We start from the raw sequence: 15,389 nt of genomic DNA, 5'->3' as shown, positions 1-15,389 counted from the left end.
GGTGAAACCCAATCTCCACTAAAAATAAAAAAATTAGCCAGGTGTGGTGGTACACACCTGTAGTTCTGCTACTTGGGAGGCTGAGGCAGGAGAATCGCTTGAACCCAGGAGGTGGAGGCTGCACTGAGCTGAGATCACGCCACTGCACTCCAGCAACAGAGTGAGACTCCATCTCAAAATAAAAGGGTCCATGGACTTGTATCACATGACCCTGTGGTAACTCTGGGCTGGCAGAGGTTTTGCTCTGTTGGTGCAGTGGTTTTCAAGTCCAAGGGTTTTCTAGGGGCAGGACCCCCCTTCTAAAAGAGCAGTTCTTCAGGGATCTGGTGAGCATACATGGCTTCTGTCAAAGGCTTCATTTCAAGAGAGCATTGAGAGGCCCAAATTTGAAACCACTGGTCCAGATGGACTGTCTGACTCTGGGCTGCCTCTGTGACAGGTCTCCCACGCCCCACTCCCGCACTGGTCTCTGCTCTAGCATTTCAAGGTCATCAGGGTAGAAGGGTGTGGGAGGTGAGGAGGCATTTACTGTGTCACTAAATACCCACACTCCTTGGAGACAGTGCCAATATTAAAGAGATTCCTCCAATGCTGAACTGAGAGCTAGCTGGTTTCCTCCCTTGGTCCTGGGCCCCAGCTGCGCCCACATCTAAAACAGTCCTATCCCTGTGGAAGCCCTTAAGGTATCTGATGACCATATGGGTCTCTGCTCCCCACTTTTACTGCACATCAGGCCTTCTCCAACCCAAGCCAAGCACTTGACTCTTGGCCATTCTTCAGACCCTGACTGGATGGGCGAAGGTCCTTCTGCCAGGAGACCCAGCTCCCCTTGAGGTCTGACTCACGGAGTGCAGGCCCAGGCCTCAACCAATTGCAGATGGTGCTCCCACCCAGAGACCTTGGCAGGGACCTTCTCCTCCCTAGGCCAGTTTCCTCAGCAGCACAAGAAGTTTGCTCTAGAGGCTCCCTCGGGTGTTTCCAGATTTACTTATTTTTATTTATTTATTTTTTTCCGTTTTGAGATGGAGTCTTGCTCTGTCACCCAGGCTGGAGTGCAATGGCGTGACCTCAGCTCACTGCAACCTATGCCTCCTGGGTTCAAGCAATTCTCCTGCCTCAGCCTCCCCAGTAGCTGGGATTACAGGTGTCTGCCACCACACCTATCTAATTTTTTATATTTTAGTAGAGATGGGGTTTCACCATCTTGGCCAAGCTGGTCTTGAACTCTTGACCTCATGATCCACCTGCCTCGGCCTACTAAAGTGCTGGAATTATAGGCGTGAGCCACCGCGCCCGGTCAGTGCTTCAACTTTAAATATTTTGAGGCAGTTGAGGTTCCTGATGGGAGGTCCCCCACTCCTCCTCTCCCAAGTTGTTGAATCACTGAATTTATCATGTTAAACAGATGTCTGACTGTCCTCCTGGTAATGCTGTTAAGCTAGGTATGAAGATGGCTACATCATGGAAACACAACTGGGACTGACCCTTGGCCTTTTTAGAAATTTGATCCTGAAATTGGTTCCAAAAGCCAATGCCTTTTTCCCTCCAAAATGTTCATTTTTCCTTCTATTTATTTATGCATTTACCAAGACCAAGTGTTCCTATGTTACAGCACCTGGCTCCCGGCCTCAGGGTTCCTGCTTTTCCGTGGGGTCTTGGAGTGGTGTATCCCACTTTCCGGCACCCCTAGAGCATCCGCCCCTTCCGAGCATGTCTTCCCAGTCACGGAGAACCTCATGTTGGCACCTCCAAAAGTTGCCGTAGGAATTAGGGAATAGGGTGGTGGTGGACGAGATTGGGGCCAGAGAGGGGGCTGGCGGTAGGCCCTGAGGACCCCCCTCCCACCCACCGCAATGCCTGCATGGCCCCGGGACTTCCCTGTCATACCTGAGAGGAGGGCCTGGCCCGTGAACTGCCCGTACACGGAGGCAGCATGGGGAAAGGCATTGAAGGGCGGGACCGAGGCACCGGCTGGGACCCCGGAGCCGACTTGCTGCAGATCCAAAAAGGCGGAGCTAGATAAAGAGGAAGGGGTGGAGCTAGAACTGGACACCTCGGGGGTTTCCTGCTTTATGGCGAAGGGTGAATGAGGATCTGCCGGAGGGAGGGAGACAACAAGGAGAGAGGGGTGTGAGATGATGGGGCGGGAACATGCACAAACCAAGCCATGAGATGTGGAGGGTGCGGGCGGGGCGCGGGGCAGGCAGGCCCAGCTGCTCTCAGAGTCTGGGCTGGGGAGCCAGGGCCCACGAGGTGTGGCAATGAGGGGAGAGAGAAGCTCGACCTCCCTGATGTGCTTCTGCAGTGAAAATGGAGAGACTGGGAAGGAGTGTGTGCGCCCGCCTCTCCCACAGGAGGGAGAGTGGAGGCCTAGGAGCGGCCTAGGACTGGAGGCACGACCCCCTTGATCCACCTTGAGGCCTAGCCAGCACAGCCCACCTCTCCTCTCCAGGCCAGGGCCCCACACACGTTCTGCCTGACAGCCAGCCAAGCTCTGCAGTCCTCCGCCCTCCACCTGCCAGGGAGGCTCCGAGCATCATACCTGCCACCACAGGGTAGGTCTGGTGAGTCGACAGGTTGCGCCCCAAGGGCGTGTTGGAAGGAGTCAGGGTGGCCTTCCCGTCGTCCAGGGTGCTGTTGAGCAAGGGCAGCGGGTAGAGGCCCTGGGGAGCAAAGAGAAGTCAGCGCACAGAGATGATCTGACAAGCCGACCTTCCTGCAGACCCTGAGCCTATCTTAGGACTTAGCAGCCCTAATCTCCCCAGGAGATTTCCTCATCGTCCCCTTCTTCCTTTACGTTCTCAACTCCACTCAGCACGTTTCGTTCATGCTCATTGTCCTCCTGCATCCCTGGAATTCAAGGCCAGCTGGTGGCATGGGTGCTCCGGCGTGGGATAGAGGGTCTCAGCCAGAGGACCACAGCCTGGCTAGATGGCTGGTCGGCTTCCTGGTTTCACCACACTGTTTTGACCCACAGAATACAGGCCAGTGCCAAGGACGGGAGCAGTCTCCAACCGGACTGTTCCGGGTCCTTCCATCTATGATTCTTCCCCAGATAGGGAACCCAGGCACAGAGGTTTAAGAAACTTGTCCCACTTCCATATGGACCAAAGATAGGATTCAGACTTGAGGGATCAGAAGGCCTCTGCTCTCAATCACTGTCCTAAACTGGGTGACATAAGGACCACTTCTTACACTTGCAAAGAGCTTACATCAGAGCTTTGCCTCTGTTGTCCTAGTCGAGTCCCCCAGCAGCCCAGTGACATGGGTGAGTAATATTATGTCTGTTATTGATTTTATATGTGGAGCCTGGAACTCAGAGAGGTAAATGGCCTAGTTTTGTGTAATGAAACTGAGACTAAACCCAAGATTTCGGCTGTGGACCCAGCTGCTTTACCCATCACGTGGAATTCTTCTTTTCTCTCTCCACATCCAAACAAATAGAAGTGTGCAAGTTCAGCTTGAAAATGGTATTTAGAGTTTTTTGTTGGAAGCACTCTTTATCAAGTACCTGGGGGTCTTCATCAATAAGACCTCATGTTAAATGCCTCGTGGCCTCCCCTTGCCAGGAGCACAGCTATGACCTTAGGTACTCCTTCTGAAAAGAACTTGTTTAACTAAGGGCAAGTGTACCTCATCCTCACCATGGCCTCCTCCCACCAGGGAAGCAGATAGCACAGAAAAAAGAACACACCCATTCCCCACATACCTTCACACACGTCACATACCTGCTACGTGAGATATGCAAAGCTGAATTCAGGGAATGCTCAGTGGTTACATAATAGTGCCACTAAAGGCAATTGTTTTCAGTGATTTCCATCAAGCTGGGTTCTGCAAAGATCCACAGCACTTTCCGGTTGCATGCTGGGCACTTTTGGAAGCTGCAGTCAATTCTGGAGGCCACCAGGGCACCATTAGCACATAGCAGCAATTACTGACTAAATAGTGCTCTGGTTCCATGTCTTTCAAGGGGGCTCACTTAGAGGCAGGAGTTGCTTAGGGCCTTTGTTTGTTTGTTTGTTTTTTGAGACGGAGTTTCGCTCTTGTTGCCCAAGCTAGAGTGCAATGGCGTGATCTTGGCTCACTGCAACCTCTGCCTCCCGGGTTCAAGTGATTCCCCTGCCTCAGCCCGAGTAGCAGGGACTACAGGCGCGTGCTACCATGCCGGGCTAATTTTTTATATCTTTAGTAGAGAAGGGGGTTTCACCATGTTTGCCAGGCTAGTCTTAAACTCCTGACCTCGTGATCCGCCTGGCTCGACCTCCCAAAGTGCTGGGATTACAGGCGTGAGCCACCACACCTGGCCAGGGTCTAGGTTACTGAAATTGAACAAAATACATAATTTCTAGAGAGTGTAAGAAAAGTTTAAAATGCTTTATGGATGTGTTGTTTTGACAGCAAAATACTCAGAATCCTATAGCTATTTCAAAATTCAAGTAACTTAAAAATACCTATATAGTCAAAATATTTTGGTGATTTTATATTCAATAGCTGAAACTTCCCAGTGATTATTGGGCTTTTTTTTAAAGCTGGAATTGGACTTGAATTGGGGCAGAGCAGCACAATGCTTCAGAACTTCAGTGAATCTGAGCCCTGGTTCTGCAATGACTTGCCAGGTAGCTTTAGTCTGCTTGACTGCTCTGAAGCTTAATTTTCTCACCTGTATGGGAGTCATAGACTCTATGAGGCTGATGTAAGCATTACATGAAATTTTATATACTAATACATAACGTGCTTAGCACCGAATACTTGGTGACAACAGATGCCCAGTGAGCGTTATCATAGATACTATTTGAGAATCATGTGAAGAGTCAGAAGCCACCAAATTCTTGATTTCTGTCAGTAAGCTGATATTCATATTCTGTTGATGTTTTTTGATGCATTTGAAAAATAGGGAAACGAGCTGTATGACTTCTAGCTATGTCTGGTCATGAAATAGCAACCAGGAATAACAGGATGTTTCTGTTGAACACTTCCCCTTGCCCTTTGTTGTTGTTGTTGTTGTTTTTTCAGATGGAGCCTTGCTGAGTCACCCAGGCTGGAGTGCAGTGGCACAATCTTGGTTCACTGCAACCTCTGCCTCCCAGTTTCAAGTGATTCTCCTGCCTCAGCCTTCTGAGTAGCTAGGATTACAGGTGCATGCCACCAGTTCTGGCTAATTTTTGTATTTTTAGTAGATATGGGATATTGCCAGGTTGGCCAGGCTGGTCTCAAACTCCTGACCTCAGGTGACCCATTCACCTCAGCCTCCCAAAGTGCTGTGACTACAGGTGTGGGCCACCATGCCTGGTCCCCCACTTGTTGATTTTACAGAAAAGATGGCTGTGTTACAACCTGTCCTAAGATCAGGTATGAGTACTTGAGCGTCTTTCTTGGCTCCCCAACCCAGAGGGCCTTCCTATGCCCAGGTGAGAGAGCACGGAGTGTTACTTTGGCAGCATAGTCAGTTACCAGAGGTGGGAAAAGCAAAGGCCAGGCAGGACATGAGGGGCCCTTGCACTGGCTAGTTCTCCCTGCCCTTCACCACCCTCCAGGTGAATGACTGGGTGAGTAATGATTGACTGAGTAGGTAGTGAATAATTTACGGACGCTGCTGGACCTCAGTCTCCTCATCTGAAAGATGAGTGGTTGGAGAAAATCAATGGTTTTCAAATGTTTTTTTTTTTTTCAGTCTTCAAATAAGTATTTACATAGAAGCACCATATCTGAAGCAGGTGACAGTGGACCAGCATGAATGAAATGAGGATTGGCAGGCCTGAGCTCCAAAACCTTCTGGTTGCCCAAGCCCTCCTTATCTTGCTTGGCCTTGGATTATCTCCATACAATTGGAGAAACTGGATGAGGTGGTCACGGAGGTCTCTGCAAGCTCAAAGACTTTCTCATTCCAGGATCCCCCCTGTTCATATGCCAGCGTGACATGGGGGTGCTCTGTAGTCAAGCAGGGTCCTTTGGGGGGCTTAGGGATGGAGTCAGGAAATGGCTCTGGGACTCAGTGGGTGTCCAGAGTCTTATCAGCAGGGTTTCTTTACTTTCACTGGGTGGCTGGTACCTGCACACTGAGTTTTGCAGGCTTGCTCTCACAGAGTGAGCTTCCTGCAGGCTCCCCACTGCAACCCCCTTTCCTTCCTGGAGCTGTGTGCTGACTGGTAGGTGAGCACCCAGGCCCTCTCCCCATGGCTGCTGACGGCCAGCTTTCTCTGCACCCTCGTGGTTGCCACAGTCAAAGCTGATAAAATTGCTGATGCAGATTGCCTGGCCAGCTGCGAGTGCTGGCATGGGACCAGCAGCCCAGACGGTCACTGGAAGTGGTTGGGCTGATTATTGGCATCATCTCCATTGTCCTACTCAGTTCTTAAAGGCATATGGGTTTGCCTCACTCCTACAGCAAATGACGGCATGGGCAAAGAGGGGCAACAGACAGCACCCTGAAGACACTCCTCATCTGGTTGACTTGGTGGGGTTAAGGGAAAAAGATGTGATGGCTAGGGGCTGAGAGCTCGGTGGTTCTGCCAGAGCTGCAGAGTCTTTGTTGGCTTCGGGGTGGGACCTCTCACATCTCTGTCAGCTTGTCACAGATGCCAACCTGTTATGATTCATTTCACCTGTCCTGAGCACTAGCAAGAAAAATTCCCTGTAGCTTGTGATGTATTATTCTGAATTTCTCAACTCATTCATTCGTTCATTCATTCACTATACCATTACTATCTATTATAAGGGGGGCACAATGGTAGGTGCTGGGAATAAAAACGACATTTCATGTTTCATGAGGCTTCTCTGTCCTTAAGGAGTCCGCATGTCTTTGTACCTGTCTGTCTGCCACATTATTAAGCAACACTGTGAGAAGCTACTGAGAGTAGCATGTGGGACAAGCAGAAGGACAAGAGGCAGGAGAGATGATTCACGTCGGAGAGGCAGGGGAGGACTCATGGAGAGGGTGATGTTTGAGCTGAGTCATGAAGGCTAGTGGTATTTTTCCATGCAGAGAAGTGGGAGGAAAGGCATTCTGTGTGGAGGGCACACGGTGTGCAAGGGCAGAGAGATGTGAGCGAGGGTGGCATGCTCGGGGCCATGAGTAATGCAAGAGCATGGGGTGTGCAGGATGAGTGGCCAAATGTGGGGCTAGGAAGTGGTGGCTGAGGTCGTTATGTGAAGGCTTTGTGCTACTGCTTCAGAGTTGTGGAACCCGACCTCGCGGTCTGGGGAAGATGCTGATGGCAAGGGATGGCATAATCAGGTTGTGCTGCCATCCCTGAAAGGCCCAGGCTCAAAGGTTTCGGGTTAAATAAGCCAGGAGGGTTAGAAAGAGAGGAAGATGCCAGGGCATCTGGTAAGATAAAGCATGTGTCAGGCTTGGAGTTGCATGAGGCAGGTGCCCTGAGCCCATTGATGCAACTTCCAGCTGCTTTGGTGGTGGAGCACAGGCACATTTGGAGAGCACACCTTGCTCTGGCCCCTGCACACCCTGCTCGCCTCCCAGGGCCCAGCTTCTCACCTGCTCGCCTTTGGTGTGGCTGGGAGAGGCATAGGCCTCCGGGTAGTGCTGCCGCTCAAATGGGCACTCAAGTGGCTCAAGGTGGTGCTGGCTGAAGGCGTCCGTGCGAAGGTGCTTTCGGGGTCCGCTGCTGCTGCTCTGTGAATCGATGCTCAGCCGGCAGCTATCCTGATCACCTGGTACCCCCCGGGGCAGGAAGAAAGCTTTTAGGGGACATATCTACTCATGCCCCAGGCCAAAGTAGAGGACTGACTCCAAGCCGACTCACTGTGGAGGGAGAAGGGCCAGCCACCTGGGCCCAGGAGCCTTGGCCAACTGACAGACAGGACATGTGACAGTCACATGCCGAGCTCCTACAGAGTCCCATGTCATAAGTGGAAGGGCTTCTGTCCCCATCAAAGCCTGAGCAAACTGCCCTCGTGCACCCCCGCTGCCCTCCTGTCCCAGCACTCACTGTCATCCATTTTCCTCTTGTCGCTGCCAGGCTGAGCAATGCCCAGGAGCCCATTGATGGAGTAGGTGGAGCCCAGGGAATCCGACTGGGGTGACTCTGGAGGAGTTACAGCTGAGCTGGGGACTGCAGTGGGGGAGAGGGAGAGGGTCAGGGGTGGGACACCCCTCACAGTCCTGGGTGACTCTGGGGGAGTTACAGCTGAGCTGGGGACTGCAGTGGGGAGAGGGAGAACAGCTGAGCTGGGGACTGCAGTGGGGAGAGGGAGAACAGCTGAGCTGGGGACTGCAGTGGGGAGAGGGAGAATAGCTGAGCTGGGGACTGCAGTGGGGAGAGGGAGAACAGTTGAGCAGGGGACTGCAGTGGGGAGAGGGAGAGAGGCAGGGGTGGGAGTGACACCCCTCACAGGCCTGGCGTGACTCCAGGGTGACTGCAGGCGGTGCAGGGAGAGGGTCAGGGTGTAGGAGTGACACCCCTCACAGCCCCTGCTGACACTGTGGAGGAGGCAGCAAGCCGAGCCATGGACTGAGCCCCGAAGGGGCTCAGGGGCTCAGGTCCTTCCTCCAGGGGGCCTGCTGGTGGGAGGGATTCTTGGAGTCAGAGTTGTCTCAAATGTTTGCACCTCTCCATAGTTCAGTGAATCTGCCCTGGGAACAGGCCAGACTTTGTTGCAGTGGCACAGCTCAGTCCACACATGGGTTTGTGAATAGTACTGTGCACAGCTGTGTCTGTGTGGGTGTGTCTGTGTGTGCCTCTGTGTATATGTGGGTACACTGAAGGATGTGTGTGCATCCAGGTCTCTCAGCACTCACTCAGCGTGTGTCCGGGGCTCAGGGACTTGGTGGCCACGCAGCTGTCCATAGGGAGGTTGAATGGTTGCTGCACTTTGGTCCGAATGATTCTGTGATGAAGAGAAGAAGGGCCATGAGAGAGAAGAGGAGGAAAGAGAACTCATGGCTGCCCCGGACCCAGTTGCCTTTTTGACACCCCTTTGGGTATCTCAAAGGCACTTGAAAAAACTGTTCACAGTAAAGTCCGTGACCCTACTCTGCATGCCTAGTCCTCCCCAGTTGTCTGTATTTCATGATTGGTACCATCAGTTGCTCAAGGCCCCATCAAGAGATGGGGCTTAACATCTGCTTCCCTCTCTTTCCTATCAAACCCATCATCGAGTTCTGTGTTTTGACCTCGTGAACCTCGCCAATGTTGACCCCTCTCTTCTGCTCTCCATCAGCACCTTAGTGCATGTCATCACCACTATTCCACGGTCACTCATTGGCTCACGCCCATCCCCTCTTGATCCTTTCTAAGTGATTCTCCCTACTGCTGCCACAGTGGACTTTCTGAAATGCAAGTTGACCACCTGCTTAAAATCTGCCAACAGTTTCCCATTGCTTTATGACTAAACACAAGAAGGTATAACAGAGCTCCCAGCCTCTGAAAGGCCACCTCTACTGACATCTTCAACTTCAGCCTACCTTATGCTCCCCTGCTCTTTATCTACTCGTTTTCTTTTCTTTCTTTTTTCTTTTTCTTCTTCTTCTTTTTTTTTTTTTTGAGATGGAGTCTTGCTGTTGTCACCCAGGCTAGAGTGCAGTGGCGTGATCTCAGCTCACTGCAACCTCTGCCTCCCAGGTTCAAGCGATTATCCTGTCTCAGCCTCTCAAGTAGCTGGGATTATAGGCACCCACCACCACACCCAGTTAACTTTTGCATTTTTAGAAGAGATGGAGTTTCACCATGTTGGCCAGATTGGTCTCAAACACCTGACCTCAGGTGATCCACCTGCCTTGGCCTCCCAAAGTGCTGGGATTACAGACGTGAGCCACTGCACCTGGCCTATCTACTGGTTTTCTTTTGATCCTATTAGCCACAGGGCCTTTGCATAGCTGTCTAAGCTCTTTTCACCTAGTTCTCTTATTTTTTCTTACTCAGGGGAAGACTCATGACCTTCATAAACCAAATAATCCTATGCTAGCTTGCATATCCTCATGTTCCTTTTCTTAGCAGGACTTACAGCCGTATTTTTACAATATTTTTTGTAGGTAGTTGATTAATATCTGTGTTCTCATTAGACTGTAAGCTCCGCAAAGATGGGTTTTGTGTGTCCCCAGGGCCTAGCACAAGATGAATGAGTGAATTATGTGGGAATGAATTAATGAACAAGCGAGTAAGTAAATGATTGATTGAGGCAGTGAGTGAATCACTGAGGGACTAAAAAAATGAGTGAATACTTGAATGTGGGCCAGGTTAGGGGTCTGGTGGCTTAGAAAAGGATCAACTCACGAATATTCTTTTATTGAATGAAAGAGGATGTGTTGTTTGAGGAAGGACACTGTAGATAGCACACTATGGCTTGGGGCCGGGGGGAGGGTGCCCCATAGCATGGGGCAAGGGAGGAGGCAGGGAGGTATGGTATCTGCCTGGAGCCAGGTGTGCTCCCTGCCTGATTCTTCAGCATCAGGCCCCTTCCTGGCCTCTGCTCCACCCAAGCCAGTTCCTTCTCGTTTCTTTCCTTATTTCCTCAAAGCCCAGGGGCCCCAGCCTGATGCCAGAGGCTGCTTTCTCTCTTACCTATTAATGGAGCTGACACTGGGCACAGTGTCATTGTCACAGACGCCCTCAGCCAGGAGCCGGTCTCGGATCTCCCAGGCAAACATGGTAGGGTTCTGGCGTTTGTAGTCCCCAATCTTCTCTACCACCTTGGGGGTGGCCACCTTGGGCTTGGAGCCCCCTATCACTCCAGGACGGATGCTGCCAGTCTCGTAGTACCTACTCCAATAGAGAACCCCAAAGAATTACCCAATAAGCAGGTGGGGTCTTTAGACAGTGACTTAGCCAGAGCCTCCCTCCTCTCTAAGGCTTCTAGGGAGGGGTATGAGAGTGAAACGTGCCCCCAAGGCTGTCCTGAAACGCTTGATGTGCATGGAACTATCTGTTTCCCTTGCATGGGTAGGTTCATGCTACTGCCAACCCAGCACCCTCTGCTAAAGGCCTCACCTTGGCTTCTCTCTCTCTCTTCCCTCTGACCAGTCTCTTGTGTCCTAGCACCTGCAACAGCCATCATATGGGACACAAAAGATTTCCCTTATAAGAAAGGAAATCTTGGTGTGCCTGATGTGTGAATGACAGGGGCACAGCAGTTTGCTCTATCCAGCTTCTCTTGGCTAAAGCACGACTTTTTTTCTTTCTTTCTTTTTTTTTTTTTTGAGACAGGGTCTCACTCTGTCACCCAGGCTGGAGTGCATGGGACAATCTTGGCTCACTTTAAACTCTGCCTCCTGAGTTCAAGCGATTCTCCTGCCTTAGCTTCCCGAGTAGCTGGGATTACAAGCGCCTGCCACCACACCCGGCTAATTTTTGTATTTTTAGTAGAGATGGGTTTCACTGAGTTGGCCTGGCTGGTCTTGAACTCCTGACCTCAAGTGAAACGCCCGCCTTTGGCCTCCCAAAGTGCTGGGATTACAGGCATCAGCCACCATGCCCAGCCAACGACTGACTATTTTCTTTGGCCACTTAAAAAGCTAGCTGAGGTCACTGGACCCTCTGCTCTGTCTTGCTGATTCACCTTTGCTCCCTGCCCTGTCCAAGCCTGAGGCATATCCCTCACCCCCCTTGTCGCTAGCTTTCTATCAGGTTTTAGCAGGTTCAAGTTGAAGCTTCTCCTCATGGACTCTGGAATCCTGACCTTGCTTGGATCCCCAGCCAGGTCCAGCTTGTTAAGCTGAGCCTCCTCTTCTGGGGCCTCCACCCTTCCCCTCCCTTTATCCTCTAACTAGTTGCTTTGGCAGATCAACGGCCTATGTCAGCATATCCTCCTCTTCTTGTTGTAGAAACTCTCTGCTCTCATCTGCATGAAAAAGAATGTGGCTCTTTAAAACTCCATTCATCTGTTGCTTCCATCCGGGACTCATCTCCTCTGGGACACCACAGCCCATCGCAGGAATCCCCTCTCCCAAGCCCAGCAAAGGATCACGCCTTTCCCTAACTACTTCAGGAAGGGAGCCAGGGCTTTTCACGGTTCAAAGAACAGTCCAGTTCCCTTTGCCTTGTCCAACCAGGGCTCCTCCTAAATCTCCCTAAGGGTCAGAGCAGGGGGACAGGCGCACGCACACATAGCTGACTGGAAGCTCTGGCACAGAGGCGTTTGTAGTGGAAGTGGCTTTGCAGACTGGAATCTGTGACTGTGTCAGCTCAAAAGCAGGCCTTTGCTGCTCCTGGTCTCTCCTGAACCTTTGGTTCAGTGGTTTTCAACCCTGGCTGCAGAGTATTAGAGTCTCTTGCTGGGGACAGACAGGTTGGGGAGTTATAAACCAAAATTTGGGCCTATTTCGTTTAAGTTCTGATTTAATTGGTCTGGGCTGGGGCATAAACAGTATTGCTATTTTTAGAATCAGCCTTCCTCAGGTGACTCTAATGTGCTGCCAGGGCTACGAAGCGCTGATCTGGGGTCTTGGGGAATTATGGTTTGAGAAGCATAAACTCAGATGTCCCTCTTTTAGGGGTTAGACCTTGGGAGCTCATCTGACTGTGTGTCCTCTCCCTAGTGGCCCAATTTCCCTAGGTCTCAGTAGGAAGAGGACCTTTGGGGAAGATTCTCCTGCCTTAGAAGAAGAGAAGCCTATAGCAAATGAGACACAGAGCAAAAGAGAAGAAGGGAGAGGGAGAAAGTAAAAGGATAAATGGTCAAAGAGAGAAGGAAGGGCAGAAAACAGTAGAGAAATGGTGGCTAGGTAGAGGCCCAGAAGGACCACCATAACTGTTCAGGTCTCAGGACCAAAGCTGGACATTGGGAGCAATTCCCCATTCCCTGGGAGGGGAATTCTCCAGCTGCCCTGAGATGAGCTGGAGAAGTCAAGCCCTGCAGGGAAGCCAGCCCGTGGTGAATTTCGTGCTTACCTGCCGAGGATCTTGCTGACGCAGCCATGACTGACGCGGAGCTGGCGAGAGATGTCACAGGGCCTCACACCCTGGTGGGCCAGGTCTACAATGCGCTGGCGGACCACTTCCGGCAGGGGTCTGCCATTCACAAAGGCCCCTCCCAGCTGGTTCAGCCCTCCATGGCCTAAGGAGACAATATTCCCAGGGACAGTTGTCAGGGCCAGGAGGCAGTTTGGGTGGGGATTCGCTATGAGTGCAGGTGCAGGTGCAGGTGTGTGTGTGTGTGTGTGTGTTTGACTGTGACCATGAAATCCCACGGCCAGGCCCTGTGGACCCCTCTGCAGTTCTTTCTCCCAGGATGCTGGCACAAATGGTATGTGATGCTCATCCCCCACGATGGGATGGTGTCACAGGAGCACCTTAGGCTTGGAGACTCTCCGGGCAGACTCAGCCCTTCACTTCAAATCACAATCCCCTATTTTCTTCCCTCCCTCTGAAAAGCGTGTAAGGAGTTGAGGATGTAGGGTCTTCCCATGCCAATACTGAGCCATTTGACCTTGAGGAAAACCCCTTCTCTTCTCAGAGTCTCTTTTCCTTTTGTAAAATGAGGGCACAGGTGATTTTCACCTTTCTCCTTCTCCTCATGGAACCAGATTTTAAAATACTACCCCATTGAGAAAAACAAATACAAAAGAATAAAAGCAGAACCTCTCTGGTAGAGCTTGGGCAGAGAAGACCTGAGCCCTATCTGTGGACTTCTGGCCTAAATTACCCCCAAGGTTCCTTCTTTCTCTAACAGGCCAGAGCACCAGGGACCTGCTGCAGGGTCCTCACAGGCATAGATAGCACTGGGTTCCAGGATGGACATGGGGGCTACAGGCCACTGTGGGAATCTGTCCATGTCATGGATAGATATGTGTACACATTCCCTTAGCTGCTTTCCTGACTTGGCCTCTGCTCTCCGGCCCCAGCCTTTGTTTCATTCTGAGCCCATCTATCCAGTTAAATCCATATGAATTGAGTGCCAACTATGTGCCTGGCACTATACAGGTCCCTGATGATGCCAAGGTGAATAAGGCAGACATGATCCCTATTCTTCCCTCATGGGGTTTATTACAGTGAGGTCCCAGACCAGCAAAAGGCCAGTTAACATATTTTGTGACCACTTTTGGGACTGGTGACATGCAGAGAGTTATGGGAACCACTGGAGGGGAACTTGACTTGGCTCAAAGAAACACAAACGGGTTCCTGAGGAGGTCTAAGCTGAGACTGAAGATAAACAGGTACTAGCCAAGTGAGGGAGAGAGGGGAGAAAACTGTTCCAGGCAGTGGGAACAGAATGTGCAAAGACTCAGAGGCAAGAGGATACTTGTCTGTTAGATTTTCTGACATATTCAACTCTATAGTCCCTAGAACCATTTTGGGCTAATTTCAGGGCCGAGATTTCTATTTTTCTCATGAGGAGATTGGGGCTCAGAGAGTTTTAGTGATCTGATTTATATGCTTGTTTAACTCAGCTTATATGAGGAGGAGCTGGGATCCAACCAGAATTTAAGGCTCAGATCAGGGCTGCTCCTTGAGGGGAGCCCTGTTCTGGGGCTAGAGCTACACTGGACGCTTGTCATTGGCATTGCTATTTTGTGCTGAACATGCCATGGTCTTTTCACAACAGGGGCAGGATTTGGTGATATGACGGGGAGGGTAGAGCCCTGGGGTGTAGGAGTCAGGGAGCAGACAGGTGAGAAGGAAGAGCCAACCCCAGGCTTCTGTGTGAACCAGTTAAAGACTATTTATGGCCGAGGGTGGGAAGTGCCTTTGCTGGGCACACAGTGCCCATTATTACCCACTGACTTAGCACATTCAGAACTGCCTTGTAATGTCTCCTCAGGGGCCCAAGCTGTCTTCAGCAGAACACTCAATTTCCCTCTAATAAAGGGGGTGGGGGCTGGGCATGGTGGCTGACGTCTGTAATCCCAGCACTTTGGGAGGCTGAGGCGGGTGGATCACCTGAGGTCGGGGGTTCGAGACCAGCCTAACCAACATGGTGAAATACCGTCTACTGATAATACAAATAATAATAATAATAGTAATAATAACTAGCTGGGCGTGATGATACATGTCTGTAATCCCAGCTACTCAGAGGCTGAGGCAGTAGAATCGCTTGAACCCTGAGGTGGAGGTTGCGGTAAGCTGAGATCGCATTGTTTCACTCCAGCCTGGGCAACAAGAGCGAAACTCCGTCTCAAAAAAAAAGGGGGTGGGGGTGCTCTAAGCCTCTACCCTGGGCAGTAAGTCAGGAGGAAAAGCCCTCTGGCCAAACACCCAGCAAGAAAGATGCAATGATCCATCTTCCTGGTGGAGACAACGGGCGAGCTTGGGTACAGCTTCCACCTGTCCCATCTAGGCAAGCCTTCCTAGTGACTGCTTCTCCACTGGGGCTGGAAGAGTGCTTGGAGGGCCTTTAGGAGAGCCCAGATGGTGGGCAGAGGGGCCTTTGCCCAGTCCTAAGCCCATTCCTCTGGTCTTCACTGGCCAGAGTGCCATTGATGAATTGCTGTAGCCATT

At 51.2% G+C, this 15,389-nt stretch overlaps 2 protein-coding genes across 13 annotated transcripts in view; one reads left to right on the top strand and one right to left on the bottom strand.

The window, feature by feature from the left end:
• The window catches only part of PAX8 (paired box 8), a 60,903-nt gene that overhangs the window by 16,009 nt on the left and 29,505 nt on the right, over positions 1-15,389 (bottom strand). For 2 of the 6 annotated variants that reach the window (XM_033175403.1, XM_033175402.1), the window contains exons 3-9: positions 12,843-13,008; positions 10,518-10,715; positions 8,756-8,844; positions 7,947-8,069; positions 7,493-7,668; positions 2,543-2,663; positions 1,888-2,094 (exon numbers count right to left, since the gene is read on the bottom strand). In XM_033175403.1, coding sequence (XP_033031294.1) covers positions 1,888-2,094; positions 2,543-2,663; positions 7,493-7,668; positions 7,947-8,069; positions 8,756-8,844; positions 10,518-10,715; positions 12,843-13,008 — 1,080 coding nt within the window. Of the gene's footprint in view, positions 1-1,285; positions 1,747-1,887; positions 2,095-2,542; positions 2,664-7,492; positions 7,669-7,946; positions 8,070-8,755; positions 8,845-10,517; positions 10,719-12,842; positions 13,009-15,389 lie in introns of those variants that run through there. The other 4 variants (XM_033175404.1, XM_033175401.1, XM_033175405.1 and 1 more) reach the window with 4 other exon arrangements.
• LOC117062177 overlaps positions 2,135-15,389 on the top strand; it is a 40,399-nt gene continuing 27,144 nt past the window's right edge. For 3 of the 7 annotated variants that reach the window (XR_004428243.1, XR_004428242.1, XR_004428236.1), the window contains exon 1: positions 2,151-2,555. The gene's annotated coding sequence lies outside the window, so the exon portion shown is untranslated. Of the gene's footprint in view, positions 2,565-4,529; positions 4,617-5,210; positions 5,350-15,389 lie in introns of those variants that run through there. The other 4 variants (XR_004428239.1, XR_004428238.1, XR_004428241.1 and 1 more) reach the window with 4 other exon arrangements.

Source organism: Trachypithecus francoisi, unplaced genomic scaffold, assembly GCF_009764315.1.
Source record: "Trachypithecus francoisi isolate TF-2019V2 unplaced genomic scaffold, Tfra_2.0 Lachesis_group17, whole genome shotgun sequence".
Taxonomy (NCBI): domain Eukaryota; kingdom Metazoa; phylum Chordata; class Mammalia; order Primates; family Cercopithecidae; genus Trachypithecus; species Trachypithecus francoisi.
Note: the sequence above shows the minus strand (reverse complement) of the source record. Positions and strands in the feature narration are given on the sequence as shown.